This window comes from Primulina eburnea, chromosome 1 (assembly GCF_022965805.1).
Source record: "Primulina eburnea isolate SZY01 chromosome 1, ASM2296580v1, whole genome shotgun sequence".
Classification (NCBI taxonomy): Eukaryota; Viridiplantae; Streptophyta; class Magnoliopsida; order Lamiales; family Gesneriaceae; genus Primulina; species Primulina eburnea.
In genome coordinates, this window is record NC_133101.1 from 62643539 (window position 1) to 62659464 (window position 15926).

At 37.5% G+C, this 15926-nt stretch overlaps 2 protein-coding genes across 2 annotated transcripts; one reads left to right on the top strand and one right to left on the bottom strand.

Annotated features, from left to right (window-relative positions):
- Positions 1-3956: 3956 nt before the first annotated feature.
- On the bottom strand, positions 3957-5627 carry LOC140809456 (probable receptor-like protein kinase At5g24010). The gene has a single exon (XM_073167090.1). It carries the CDS (start codon positions 5625-5627, stop codon positions 3957-3959), a length of 1671 nt encoding a protein of 556 aa, XP_073023191.1.
- A 1504-nt stretch (positions 5628-7131) lies between these two features.
- LOC140839097 (uncharacterized) lies at positions 7132-15162 on the top strand. Its single transcript, XM_073205733.1, has 10 exons — positions 7132-7904; positions 8002-8100; positions 8261-8472; positions 9290-9483; positions 10116-10221; positions 10319-10635; positions 11254-11712; positions 12447-12528; positions 12624-14168; positions 14796-15162. The coding sequence occupies exons 1-10, from the start codon at positions 7837-7839 to the stop codon at positions 14945-14947; spliced, it is 3234 nt and encodes a 1077-aa protein (XP_073061834.1). The 5' UTR covers positions 7132-7836; the 3' UTR covers positions 14948-15162.
- The last annotated feature ends 764 nt before the right edge of the window (positions 15163-15926 follow it).

A 15926-nucleotide genomic window follows, 5' to 3' on the forward strand; every position in this document is an offset into this window, starting at 1 on the left:
TTCCTATACAAATGTGGGGTGAATGTTTACTCACAGCCACATATTTGGTGAATCGTGTTCCATCACCATGGACAAATAATCGATCGCCATATGAGCTACTGTATCATCAACAGGTGGACTATACTCATTTTAGAGCATTTGGATGTCTTGCTTTTTCATCCACCTTAGCTGCCAATCGAGATAAGTTTATGCCGAGGGCTCGCATATGTGTGTTCATTGGGTATCCTACATGCATAAAAGGTTATAAACTACTGGATCTTGAGAGTAAAGAAATCTTTATCTCTCGAGATGTGCAATTTAAGGAATCCATTTTTCCTTTCCATTCCCTTCCTCATGAGGGCAATGTTACTGATCCATTCCCAGATATTGTTATTCCTCGACCAGCACCAGTGGATACTTCTGCTTGTCAGGACAACAGATATAATTCCCATATGCAACCAGAAGAAGTTGCTCCTACAACATCGCTTGATCCATCCATTGGTTCACACGAATCATCGACCTTGGTTCCCACTCGTACATCTACGAGAATTTCTAGACCACCTTCTTATTTACAGCAGTATCATTGCCACATGATACACCACAACTCTGCTCCATCTTCCACAGCAGTATACCCTCTTAGCAACTATATCTCTTATGAGGCCCTATCTCCATCATATAGGAATTTGATACTCAACATATCATCTCATGTTGAACCACAATTTTATCACCAAGCTATTCAATCTGATTGCTGGACACGAGCTATGCAAGATGAACTTGATGCCATGGACGCCAATAAAACTTGGTCAGTAGTTTTGCTTCCTCCGGGCAAACAAACCATTGGATGTAGGTGGGTCTACAAGATCAAACACAATTCTGATGGATCTATTTCTCGGTATAAAGCTCGCCTAGTCGCCAAAGGATATACTCAGCGTGAAGGAATCGATTTCTTTGAGACTTTTTCTCCAGTTGCCAAATTGGCTACCATTAAAACCATTCTTGCGTTGGCAGCAAGTCAAAAGTGGCACCTCGCTCAATTAGATATTAATAATGCATTTCTCAATGGTGACCTGTCTGAAGAAGTCTATATGGACCTTCCTCTAGGTTACAACTTGAGTAGTCATTCTTCTCCAACTGGATCTAAATATGTTTGTCATTTACACAAGTCCATCTATGGTTTACGGCAAGCATCGCGGCAATGGTACACCAAATTCTCCACTGCCTTATTTCATTCGGGATTTGTTCAATCCCAATCTGATAATACGTTATTCATCAAGGGTTCAGGTCTTAGTTTTATCGCCCTGTTAGTCTATGTTGACGACATCATCATTGCAGGACCTTCAGTCCATGCTATTCAACAGCTGAAGTCTGATATTCAAGGACGATTTAAACTAAAAGACTTGGGGGATCTCAAATATTTTGTTGGTCTTGAAATAGCTAAATCATTGTCTGGCATTTATCTTTCTCAGCGCAATTATGCTCTACATCTTCTTGAAGACACGGGGTTCCTAGCATGCAAACCAGCAACTGTCCCAATGGATCCTCGGTTGCGTCTCAATTCTGATGATGGTGAACTCCTTACTGACATTACAGCTTATAGACGTCTTATTGGTCGGCTTCTATACTTGACTCTAACACGACCGGATATCATGTTTGCGGTTCATAAACTAAGTCAATATGTTTCAAAACCGCGCACCTCGCATCTACATGCCGTGCATCAGGTCCTGAGATACATTAAGTCTAATCCTGGTCAAGGAATTTTTTTCTCAGCTTCATCCTCAATTCAGCTAAGGGCATTCTCCGATGCTGATTGGGCGGCTTGTCATGACTCAAGAAAATCGACAACTGGTTTCTGTATCTTTCTTGGTGCTGCCTTAATATCGTGGAAGTCCAAAAAGCAATTGACCGTATCTAGATCATCAACTGAGGCGGAATATCGCGCCTTGGCCACCACAACAGCTGAAATAGTATGGCTCACACAACTACTTAAGGACTTGCAATTCCATGTTTCTCCACCAGCTGTGATCTTTTGTGACAATCTTTCTGCTATTCATCTTGTCACCAATCCTATTTTCCATGAACGAACCAAGCACATCGAGATTGATTGTCACTTCATTCGAGACAAGATCAAGGCCGGTTTCATCAAGCTATTACCGATTACTTCTCACCTTCAACTGGCTGACATGTTTACTAAACCTCTACCGTTCTCCACTCTTTCCGTTTTAATGTCCAAGATGTCCATAAAAAACATTTATCGTACATCTTGAGGGGGGCTATTAGACTTAGTTGTTAGCTACTGCTTATGCTTAAATCAATTAGTTAGAAGTTAGAGTTAGTTACGGAAGTTGATCATTCTCCATGTATAAATAGCACAACACACTTGTAAATAATGCTTTTTGAGTTCTTTTCCAAAATACATAATTCATGGCTGCATTCTTCGCAATATAATGTAATGAAGAGATAGTTAAGTCAAGCGAGCATTAATAATGTAGTGAAACATATATAGCTAGGTTGACACAAGCATTATAAAATGTCAACTCTTTCGTTAAATATTCTACTTTTTTGAGGAATTATTTTCTATTATATTTGTACTTTTTATCACGGAAATTTTTATAAAATATTATTTTTGCTTGTATATCGTTGGATCTTGTGGAACAAATTATCCATATGTGATTAGATATTAATAAAATTCTAATTTTGTTTGTATTTTAGTGAAAGAGAGACATGTACAAAAAAAATATTATGTATCCACGACAGTTCTGGTTTCTACAGCTAAAAGTTGCTTTCAACTTTATTTTATAAGTACGCACTTGTTTCTATGATATAAACTGAAAAAGAGTTTATTTTTCAAACAAATACACAACGTTTTAGGCTACATAGTCAAGACCAACAAAAATATGACATCATGCCATAAACTCAACAAATTCATACATTGCAAAGGTTACAAATACCAGAAATTAACCCTTTTTTAGCACTTCATGGGGAAAAGAAACAACCAGAATCTGAGATGATATGATAAGAGTAGAGGGACAAAAAGGAGACGACATTCAAAATGAGTAGTGGATGCTAAACGACCGATGGAATGATGGTTACAATCAAATTCAAACTTCTGCAAAAACTGTGAACACAGATGTTTTCCATGTTATACTGTGACAACATGGAGATGTCTATCGAACCATGGACACAAAATATACATAATGTGGGTAGACTATGTCCACATGCGTCGAGTTTTGGATTCATCATAAATATATATACCCTTTGGTCGTCTGAATAATAATGATAATACAATCAAAATTTTAATCAACAATTCAAACCCCGATTTGTTTAAGTTAACATCTCAAGGGTATCAATATAATAATTCAAACCTTATGGCTATATATTATTAGATCAAAATTTCAAGAGTGCCTGGGTAACTTGACCTTAAGCATTAATTAAGGTGAAAGGGTTTGCAACAGCACAGGACAGGAGCTAAGAAAAACCTTATTATAATCAATTGATCCTAAAAGAAGACTTCATACAATTAGAAACAAGGAGAATTCCAGTGCAGGAAGGGCGAAAAGTAAAAAGAGTCGTATTTCATCATCAACTTCTTGATATCTTCTACCATACATGGTATTTTTGTTCCCCGGTAAAATCTCAAGCAAAATCAGTTACCATACTTGAATAAAGAGATTACATGCTTCACATTCGGAACATAAAGAAATATCCACTTGCCTGATAGAGCAATTGTATCTGATCATAACAGATGAATGACACCCTCAATAGTCAATACATTCAATAGACGGCACATAACATATCATACACACCGAGGAAACAAGACAATAGATATTGAACGCAGTTGCGTCTGTTTTGACTACTTACAGCAAAAGACAACATCGATATTTCACAATTACAGGACCTTCTTGGAGACTAGCAATTCCAATCTTTGAATCAAAACAAAAAAATGTGTTGGCTCTACAAGGTCGTCAAGCTTTAACAGATCAGAACTGATTGGCAAACTTCAAATTAGTTTCAGAAACATCTACAGGCAAGCGCGACCATCCCACATAACCATTCTTTTTCCTCAACATAAAAACAGAGGCCGTAAGCAACAAGAACACAGCAGCAGCCAAGGGAATTAAAACACCAGTATGCCCTCTTCTCCAGCTCCTCCACACATACTCTGCAGAAACTTCTTCACCAAAACTACCCATCGAATTGTTCATCTTCCATACCTCAATTCCGTTGACAAGACCATCAACCGCATGTGGCAAGCTCGTATTCGATGGACCTACACTAACAACCAAATTTCCCAATTCCCCCCCATCAACCACAAAATCGGCATAAAATGGTGAAGCCAGCAGTCTATTTGTAACATAAGACAAATCAAGATTCTCATATGCTAAATTCCCATTAATGTAAACATTGAAATAAATCATTCCTGATGACACGCTAGCTATATCGCAAAAATGCATCCGAACCATATACCTATAACCCTTCTCCACTTCAAATGCCAACGTTATTTTTGAATTTGGAATCGAATCATCTGAGCTTTTTATAATCCTAGCAGTATTATAAACATTATCAGGCCCCACTTCTCGACTAGCCCCACCGATTTGATAATGGATTCGACCCCCAAAATGAATTTTTTCAGAACCATCTCTCACTTGTAGGTACTTGTCATCAGTCACCCAAGTCCTCCACAAAGAGTCGTTAAAGGGCGTCACTTTAAACCCCCCCACATTCACTCTATGCACAGTTTCCAACCCATTTCTCAACAACCCATGAATCCACTCAACTTTTCCGCTATCAACGTACTGTGCTACATCAGCAATCAAATCTTTCGGAGCAGATATCACTTCTATCGCATTCACAAACCCAAATTTTGAATTTTCTGACGGGATAAACATAATATCCAGCTTTCCCAAATCATCAGGGATCACAAACTCTTTAATTATGGGAAGACCATCACCTTTCGGCACTTGAAAGTTATTTAGCAACAAGAATCCGTTCGCCACGACATGAAATTCAACCTCAAAACAATTACAACAACCGTTCGTAAAACGTGGATGAAAATGGAGGCGTACCAAATGATGGGTCCCACGATCTGAAATTGGGAACGCGTAATGCGCTGGACGATTGAAGGCCCTAGCTGTTTGATACAAAGGAGAGGACGAATCAAGCTGAGATTCAGCTTTCAACAAATGAGTCGACCTTGTCGAGATGAGAAATCCAGAATCGTCACCGGTGAAGACTCGGTGATCCGGGTCCAGGGTTTCGGTAGCGCTTGAGCCACAGTTCACTAGATAATGATCGATTGGAGAGAAGGTGTAGACGGTGGTGCATACGAGGGAGAGGGAGAAGATGTAGAGAGAGAAAGTGAAAGATATGGAGTATAGCCCCGTCCCCATTGCAGGCAGAGTGAGATCTTCAAACTTGGGAGAATTGTCTTTTGAATGAAGTTGGCATGGAATATAAAAGTCTGGGCCACGCGTGAATTCGTGAGTGGGCTCAACCAGACCCCAAAACGTGTCGCATAAAGTTTGGCTAACTCGACCCGACATAAACCGACACGCCTTATCTGATCTCACCTTACCAAGTTGCCAAGGGTCAGACACCGGCCATCTGGATCTGCTACATGCTCGCCCACCGCTAAACTCACTTCCACTCATGCTCCACCAAGTGTCTCATGTACGAAATGGTAATTCTTTGCCTTGGATTTCTTTAAATGCAGCAACACAAGGAACCTGAATCGGCGAACAATGTGTTATCACCAGAAGATGATTACACGGATGCGGCACCACTCCACTGCTAATCCCCTTCACATCCACACAGCTCCATGTGTTATCCAAAATATATGCGGAGACAGAAAGGTATACTAAAAACCAGCGAACTAGTACGTAAACAAAACAGCAGAACAATGCTTAAAGTAAAGAAAACCGGGGTCTGTATGAGATACAGTGTCCTTAAAACAGATTCGTACCCTCCGGGATTTGCGTCGAGGATGAACTCGGACGTCTGTTTCCCAGGATACAACGGAACAATCAGCAGTACCTTAAGCACGAGATACGACTACGGCGAACTGAAATGTACCTGAACTTTATCACGAGAGTAGAGTAACGACAGAGGAGCAGCAGCCGTTGAAAGAAGCAGCAGCCGAGATAATGAAGCAGAGTTTCGAAAATATCAGAATGTAGGGGAACGTGTTTTAATGTGTATAATATTTATTCTTTGATGTCTGATTATTAATACGAACTTGTTTAAAACAACAAAATTTAAAGTTTTTTTTAAATTTATAATTTATAATAATTCTAATAATACAATCTAAATTATAATAGTAATACAATCGATTAAACCATGTATACTGAATATCAGCAAATTTTACATAATTCTTTCAACGGATAGACTATCATTATGCTTTCAAATCGTAAACCCAAATAAAAAACTTACAATTCAAGTTTGATTTCTATAAATAAAAAACTTATTTAAATGAGAATATATGAAACTATAAATAAAATCATGTAAAACTATCACCTGAATAACATCCAATGATAAGTTAATTAAATATCAAATTATATCCTTATATAACTTAAATTTTATGGCTTAAATTATTTGTTTATATAAACGAGTAAGTATTTATGTGACGGTTTCAAAGATTTGACGTTAATATAAAAATAATTTTTTATAAATTGAGTTGTCTTACCATATTAATATGTAAGATAGTTTAATATGAATTTTTTATATTTATTATATTTAATTTTTTAATAAAAATATAAATGCTATATTTATGATATACTTTTTCTAATTACAAAAATCATCGTTTTTTTGAAAAAAGAAAAATAATTGGTTTGGGTGGGATATTGTGACTAGGAGTGCAAACGAACTATTCGTGAGCTATCGAACAAAATAATTTGGGCTCGAGTTCAGCTCGAAAAAAAGTTCGAACGTGTTCGAGTTCGGCTCAAATTCGATAAGTTCGAATACGAATCGAATATTTATCGAGCCGGCTCGAAAAACTCGCGAACATGTTCGATTCGTTTGTAGCCCTAATTGTGACAGTTCTAAATATATTCTATCGGGCGTGACTTCAAGTTACCGTAAAGCGCGTGAACGACCTTCGACTTTCTGAGCGTTTATAAATTGTTTTTGCTATTACTTCTCCTCGTTTCCGAAAAAAAAAATCACATCTTCCACGCTCTTTCCCCCTTTTACAAACAAAACCTAAAAATACACATATATATATACATACAGATTCGAATATGTATTCACCGATACATACATGTATCAATAGTTAACGTACATACGCGTGGATGTTCTGGTGAATTTTGTGATTCTGACTTTATTTTGATCGAAAAGTATGAAGAAAAGATTGAGGGAATTTTGTGCCGTTGTTTTTGTTTTCCGCATCTCTATTTTCGTTCTTGTAGCCGAACACTAGGTTTGAGATTTTGTGTAGATAGATTGTAACTGTAGCCGAGGGTTAAAAATTTGTTGATAGATGGGGTTTAGCATTCTAGGTTTAGGATGATTAGGGGTTGATTTCCAATTTTTTGTATTGGATTTGATGGTATTGGGATATGGATTATTACTGAGCTGGATCAGTTGGTGAATTTTAGCTCGCGGTTAGTTTCTTGAGGTGGTGTTGCTGTTTTTTGGAACGCTGTCAGCATGGACTTGGTTATGTGCTGTATTGGCTGTCCATGAAACGAAGGGGCTTATTTTTAAGTGAGGAAATTTGATGTGACTTGTTTGAGTTCGGGATTTACTCACCTTCGGTCTTTAGTTACACTCAATTGGATTAGATTTGGTGAATTCGAAGAGATTGTGGCTGAGATTCATTTTTAGCTTGTGGAAAAGTTATATGCGATTCTGAACTGCAGAATGAGTGTAGAAAATGAATATCAAAGCTGTCCGCACAATGCTTCTGGAAATTTCGGAGTAGTTTTAAAGTAATTACCTTACTTTTTTTATCTGCTGATTTTGTTTATCCCCGGTTTTTAATTATATTGTGTTTGGGATTAATACCAGAGTGTTTTGATGATTCAGGGAGCCTAAAATATCATATACGAGGGAGTTTCTAGTGTCTTTGAGCAATTTGGATATCTGCAGGAGGCTGCCAAGTGGATTTGATGAATTGCTGCTGAGGTGAGAATTGAATGCTGGTTACATCATGTAAACCCAAAAATAATATTCTTAGTGAAGTTTATTGTGTTACTTGTTCGGAATTTCTATCTTCTTTTTACGCATGTTGTTAACTATTGACCATCGTTGTTTTAACTATGTATATATGTTGAATTTGAGGTAGTGAGTTTGAGGGCACCTCCGAGAGCATACCAGATCGACCAAGAATTCCTGGGAGCTTGTCCTTGCTGAGTTTCAGACGGAGCCATTATGACTCATCTCCACCCGCTCAAGGGGATTCTGGTAACTACTCTAGGAGCATCAATGGAAAATGGGAAAGCCGTTCGTCAGGGAGGAGTGATCGAGACAATGGATCTCAATTTGACAGGGATTCAGGTTCTGTTCTACATTTCTTCATAAATTTAAAAGATGAACGGTTTTATGCTGTCAGCCATACGCTGTCTCCATAAGAAGTCTTAGTATTTCGGTTAAGAGGTTACACGACATAATATACTAGTTTTTGGGGTTGCTTTAGCCTTTGTACTTGAGAGGAAACCTTGGAACAGGCTATTAGTCAATGCCCATAATTCAGCTAATGTCTGCATTACAAGTCGGATGAAGGTTCATGCGACACATTTCTGTAGGTGAGTGAAACTTGTCCAACATAGAGTCTTTGACAGCCATGGGCTTTGCCTTCTCATGGTATGAGCTCTGTTATATGTCACACATTGCCTCCACGAGAAATAGTTGAGTAGTTCCTAAGCTTGAGAGGTTCTACTAATATAATAGTTTTGAGTTGGACTCCTTAATTGAGGATATGTTATAACATATTTATACTGGTCTGTTGGTTACTTTAATTTTCTAATGTAGAGATAAATACCTGCTTGCATTACTTTGATGTCTACCTGAGAGGTCTACATGGACCAGTGTTAAAAAGCCATACTTTTAATCTTATAACACTACCTACTTTGGTCTACATGTCCGGACTGCTTGATCTTGAACTATGAGAAACAGAGAGTACTTCGAGTGGATGATTGCAAGGCATATTTTCTATCCTATATTATCTTGTTCTTGGTCCAAACCTTCCGGTGAACTTTTGTTCTTTTCTAATTTTCTGTTTATCCTCGTGTCCTTTTCAGAAATAACAAATATTTTTTGTCGCTTCATTTCTGGGTAATATTTTCAATATTTTTATTCATCATTAATCATACAGAATCTGGAAGGCGTATTGGGAATCAAGCTCGAGGGTCTTGGCAAACTCATGAACATGATGGGCTCCTTGGAAGTGGTTCATTTCCGAAACCATTTGGAAATGCGCCTGGGATGTCGGCTGCAAAGATAAGAACAAATGAGCACTTTCAACTTAGCAAGAGCAATGAGCCATACCATCCTCCACGACCATACAAGGTCAAGTAAACGTGTACACACACACAGCCATATGTGTCATTACTAAAATATTCATTTAATAAAAAATATCATAAAGATCTATTTTAGTACATTTGTTGCTCATGATAACTACCGTATCTCATGCACTTTGCAATTGTTTTTAAAATTACTAAATTATTTCTTTACCTATCTTTATCTATACTTTGAATATATATTCGCGTCACTTCTAAAATAATAAAAATTATTATAAAAATAATAAATTTCTAAATAACAAAATGTATCATATTTAAATAAATATTAAAAACCTTATAAAAATAATTTCTAAAGTTTTTAATTTTAATATAGTCTCTAAATTTTTTACACAAATTATTTAACACCCAAAAATTATGCACGCGTCTCATGCGAAGGAATATAAAACACCAAAACAAAATTCATATATATGCACGCATGCGTACCCATGGGCCGAGGGTACTAAATTATTCAACAGGTTCCAATAGCTCATTTAGTCATTTTTCACCCAGGTAGTATAGTTTAAGAAATTTAGCTTTTTCCTTTTTCCTGTATGGTATTTCTGTTAATTATTGTAAATCTCATGCCAATAGATTATCTGTGTATTCCTTTTACTGATCTTGTACGACTTCTAATTTTTTCAGGCTGTGCCTCATTCAAGAAGAGACACAGACTCCTACAACGATGAAACTTTTGGTTCAATGGAGTGCACTAGTGAGGATAGAGCAGAGGAGGAGAGGAAGAGAAGAGGTATTGTTTTATTATTATTTGGAATCGTGTATAGATCTGTGTAATTATGCTATCCTTGTTCTAATTTATTTTCTGTTACAATCCCATTTAAATTCAGCCTCTTTTGAGATGATGAGGAAAGAACAGCAAAAGGCTTTTCAGGAGAAGCAAAAATCAAATCTGGAGAATCAGAAAGATGGTATCTCAGACCTTTTTGAAGATTTGGATGATAGCAAAAAGGAAAGAGGACTTTTTGTGAGGAAAAATGAATTGGAGGTCTCTGCTGCAATTCCAATAATCAGTAATGATCTTGAGAAATCTTCTTTTGCTTTACACTCTCCTGCATCTAGACCTCTTGTTCCTCCTGGTTTTCAAAGCAATGTTCTTGATAAGAATTCTGGTGTGAAATCTTTGATTCTTCCTCCTTTGTCAGAGGTATGATAGTTCGACTTTTCCTTTCTATATTATTTCTTTGATTAAAAATACCGATATGCTTTGGAACAACTTCAGGTGATTTTCATAAAATTCATGATCTCATTCATGGACTTTTTTTTATATCGATTTGTGTGCTCTTTATCGTGTGTGATTAGATCTCTCTTTCTCTCGTGATAAGATGTTTTGAGGTGGGATACAAATCCGTTCTTTCTGTATGTGACCACCTCTTTGATATGTGCTGATTGAATTGTTAACTTGGGTAGTTGGCACTTTTTCATTTTGAGGTGGGATATAAATCCGTTCTTTCTTTATGTGACGACCTCCTTGATACGTGCTGATTGATTTATTAACTTGGGTAGTTGGCACTTTTTCGTTGCAAACTAATGGCCTCAATGAAGATAAAGGAGTTACCATTTATTAATTTTACTTTATGTCAACTGTGATACCCTACATGATTCCCCTTCCCCCTTCCCTTTTCTTTATGTCCCAGTTTCCCTTGTGTATGGGAGGTTTCTCTTGAGGTTCTGTTCATACTATTTTTCTTTGAATTTTAGACCCATGCCACAAAACCAGACAAATTGGTTGTTCTGATGGTCAGATCTATTTTGCATTTTATAGGTCAGGAAACCTGTTACCGGGGTAGGCCTCTCAGAATCTGAAGCCAACCTTATCCAAAATATTACGAAAGATGATTTAGAGCAGCAGCTGTCTCAGGAGATCAAATTAATTGACGGGCAGCCTGCAGAGAAAATGAAGTACCCTCACCTTTTAAACAAAGATGACACTATGAATTTACGCCCAACTTTGGATACGCCCCCCACAAAACATGGCATGAAAGATCGTATATTCCACGGCTCTAGTCATTTCAATTTTCATGGAACCCTGGATGACTTTGGGATAGTCGAACTTGATGCTAAAGTATCAGATCATACTGATGCCAAAGAATCAGATTATACTGATGCCAAAGTATCAGAGGACACTGTTAGCGAATCCAATCAAAATTATTCAACTTCAGCATTGGAGAACTTTTTTGGCAGCACATTATCCATGAATTCCGGTGGTTCTACTTCTGCTGAGGTTATTCAAATTTAAACGCATCTCTGTTGCATGTCTTATTTGATTCCTGCAATCTTTCTGTAATTTTACGTCTCACTGGTTTTCAAGCCGATTGATTATGTTTCTTTAAATTTAAAGTAGCTAATATGTATTCACAAATTTGAAATTGCTTCTGATCGTACTCATCCGTTAGCTGTTTGATGAGCTCTTTTCTCTTTAAGGAAATTTTGTGCGGAGCGATATGCACACATGAGCGACGCAATGGCTTGTGAAAAATTTTGATATTCATAAAATGTCCCTTTATGTTTCCTATCCCATTCTGATCCTATGCTGTTACCCTTCTTGATTCCATCACGTATTTGTTTTTTTTTTTTTTGCTATGTATTCCATCATCTATTCTTGCATTTTCTTTTTTACCTAAAAAATTAATCATATGCCTGTGGAAGTAGTAGAAACCTTTTATAATGTTTTTACTTACCAAATTTTATGTTAAAACAGATGTCGTTGTCTGTGCAAGTTTTTTTCGTGCTTATGTTTACCAATTAATGAGTTGATATAGTGTTGTTCTTGTTGATTTATTCTGTCTTGTGCATTTTTTCCAATAATAAGTCTTCCAGTCTTTCTTGATTTTAGTTGGGTATGTAAGGTGATTAATCACTTCTAGGTCTAAAAAAAGGCTGTTTAATCATCATTTCATGTGATTTTGAGTAGTGTGAACCTGTTGCTTACTCTAATTTGGATGTATTCTTGTTCAGCATCATGATAGTAAACCTGATGATACATGGCGCCCCGACTTTGTACCGTCTTCAAAGTTTGCCCAATGGTTTTTTGATGAAGGTGTGATGGTTAAGTACTTCACTTTCAATATTGTTAAAGTTCTGCAGCTGTTGTGTTGATTTGATTTTCATTTTTCTATCTTCAAAATCTCGCAGAAGTAAAGTCTGTTGATGTGTCATCAGGGAGGCCAGATGATTTATTATCACTAATAGTCAGTGGTGATAAAGGTAGATGTCAAGTTTCTGACTCAGAAGCAGCTGAGTGTTTTCCACCTGATTTCTCCTCCAAAACATCGGAACAATCCGATCAGTCTAAACTAGACATCATGTCTGTTGATAATGGTGTCTATAAACAGCTAAGCATTAATAACGATGAGGAGACTATTCCTGCCGTGCTTACCTGTGAAGACCTTGAACTGATAATTCTATCAGAGTACAGTGCAAAAAGTACAGCTGGGCTCTCAGTCCTAAAAGGTTCGAGCTCAAGTAGTCCAAATACTGAACGACAAAGTGCGCATGTTGATGGTCATGCATCTGTACATCTGCTTTCTCTTTTGCAAAAGGGAACTGGTGTGGATATAAATTTTGGAGAGAAAATATCAGGTTCTCAAGAATACAATGTGGAGACAACAGTCGATATGACTAAATGGGAAGAGAACAACAGTGATGTCCCCAGTTCGGTTAATACCCTGACACTTGAAACACTCTTTGGAACTGCTTTTATGAAGGAGCTACAATCAGTTGAAGCACCTGTTTCTGTACATGGAGTACCAATTGGGTCTGCTCAAGGTGATGCGCCTGATCCTCCTGGATTACCCTTTCCAGCCTCAGATAATGGCCTTTCTTCCCCTAGACGCGATAAATTTGGCTTGCAAAGACCAAGTCTTGACTATGGTATTTCAGCTTCAAATCACAAACAGCAGACAAAGCCGACTAAGGCTGAGAACTGGAATGGCTATGACGGTTCCCTAACTAATATAACTTCATCAAAGCATCATACAGAAGCAGCTCCAATGCACATTGGGTTTCAAGAGGGTGCTGAAACTCAGCTACCTGAATTGAACTCCTTTTCTTCAAGCGATCCTCGTGGCCACTGGATGTCAAACTTTATGTCAATTGGTAGTTCGAGTAATAATGAGAACTCTTCTTTAGATGGACATGTTGATATCATGGACAAACTGGCGGCTATCAGTTCTGTTAAAGATCACCAACTCATTGGAGGCTTGGAAAAACGGCACTTTATACGTGATCCTTATGAACAAGTGGAGCCTCACATTCCCTATCGCAGTCTTCAGATGCAGCAATCTTTGCCACAGTTTCAGATGCCACAAATGTCTCAAGTGAGGCCATTATATCATCACTTGGAGTCACATCCTGCTCACATGAATCCCCAGATGAAGTTACGGGGTCCTGAAACCGTGTTTAACTACGATTCTCTAGTCAATCGTCAAATTCAGTCAAACTTGAATCGACCTTTTCCTCACCAGAATGTTAGGTTTGCAGGATTTGAGGTTCCATCACATCATTCAGCTTTGCATCAGCAGATGCAAGTGCCGGGAAACCATCCTCCTCACTTGTTACCTGACTTTTCAAGGGGTGGCAATCAAGCAGCTTACTTTTTGCCAGAAGTTAATAAGATGCAAAATTACTCTTTTGGGCATCATGCACCAAAAATTGGCAGCCATGGGGTGCCTTTTACAGGTAAATCTTTTACGAATCTAATGTTACCACTATAGGTGAAACTGGGGTGCCTGTCTTGTGCTCTTAACTTGAGCTTACAATAGGTTAGGGGCTTAGAGATATGTCCATTATTCCAACTTCAATGTTTGAAGAGAACTCTAAGAAACAGTTCATCTACTGGTGGCCATTACGTTATATATTTTTATGGGTTGTTCTTGTGTGTCATTTCTCCTAAAAATATCGATAAGAATGAGTAGCTGAACTTGTGAACTTATAAGAATAACAAAGAATTTTGCTTGGTTACTATATTTATAGGAGTTGCTGTTTTATGCATTATATATTTTTTTATATTAAAGATCTAAATTGAGAATTTCTTCTCCCAGGAAGCAGCTCATGATGTACAATTGCTAATTTTTGAGCTCTTAGCATGAGCAATTCGTTATCGGCCTACACTCCTGTAGTTATTTTTCATCATTTGTTTCCTCTAGTTCCTAGGTGACCTAGCTATTGCTGTTGTATATGTCTCAGTAACTTGCAATAGAAAACATCGGTTACTCTTCAAATACTTATTGGTAGTAACATAGTCATTTTCTTTGAAGTTTTAGAATCCAAACTTCAATCTGATTTTTGCGGTTTAATTGGCTCCAGATATCAATTCTGGAGGCAATACTTCTGAATCTTTTCAGATGTTAATCGAAATGGAGCGTCGTGCAAACTCAAAGCAGTCCCACCCTTTTGCTCCTAGCCATAACCGTGGAAGTCATGGGTACGAACCAGACTTGGATTTCCAATATAGATAGTTGAACATTATCACACATGGAAGGGCGAGCTATGTTGATATTGGAAAATGTCATCTTTGCCATTGCAGAACAGTTGGTACCCATCATCTTGGTGAGCAAACTTGTAGAATATGGTTTCATTCCTCTGTAACTTGAATTTATATTGAGAATGGGATTGGAGAATACAAGAACTTCCTCACTTTGTTATGGATATGATGATTGTGACGGTTGAATCTTATTTTCTCTTATGTTTCCTGTTATATTTCTTTGTTTAGCTAAGCCACAACTGTTGAATGCTAAGTTAGAGCTGGTCTTTCTTTCTAGTTATGTAATTAAAGATCCACGTATGTATGATGAATAGACTCTCTGAGCAAATTTTCTATATTGTAGATTGAGCACAGAACACGTACTTTTGTTTAAGCTATGAATTTGGTTCCGTTTAGAATTAGTGCATGGAATTTCTCTTCAAAACAGGTTTGGTAAACAAAGCAAGGTCAGAGCATGAGAGTAGTAGTAGTAAAATATTCTTAGGAAGACATGACATTGGCTTTGTTGGGCCCAACAATGACTCTCATAGGTTTGAGGCTTCCCGAATAACGATAAACTCTTCTTGTCTGCATTTATGCTGCCCTAAAAACTGTGTTCCATTTCTGGGTTAATAAGAAGAGGGAAAGGATTTTTCCTTCTGTAATCTTTTGGGTTTAAGTTTGACTTCTACTCGCTGTCAATGACATGCTTTTGCTGTGAATTTGGACTTTTCCAATAATATTCGAGAATGGAAGACGAATCTCCGTGTCCTTATTTTGGACCAGGTGAGACCCCAAGGATTCACAGGTTGCATGACAATTTTGCGGTTTGAGCCTTTGAGGGGGTGTGCTATTTCCGTAATCTCCTTGCCCCATTTTAGTTATCATCTTTCGTTATTCAATAAAAATAGTTAGTGGATGCCTAGCTGGGCTGGTAACACACTAGCTTTTTATCGTTATTCAATAAAAATATT

Excerpts from the sequence above, each read along its gene's own strand:
- LOC140809456 (XM_073167090.1), bottom strand. The coding sequence starts at position 5,627 with ATGAGTGGAAGTGAGTTTAGCGGTGGGCGAGCATGTAGCAGATCCAGA.
- LOC140839097 (XM_073205733.1), top strand. The coding sequence starts at position 7,837 with ATGAGTGTAGAAAATGAATATCAAAGCTGTCCGCACAATGCTTCTGGA. Across the intron at positions 10,636-11,253 it reads TTCTTCCTCCTTTGTCAGAG|GTCAGGAAACCTGTTACCGG; the intron begins GTATGATAGTTC and ends TGCATTTTATAG. Across the intron at positions 12,529-12,623 it reads CCAATGGTTTTTTGATGAAG|AAGTAAAGTCTGTTGATGTG; the intron begins GTGTGATGGTTA and ends AAAATCTCGCAG.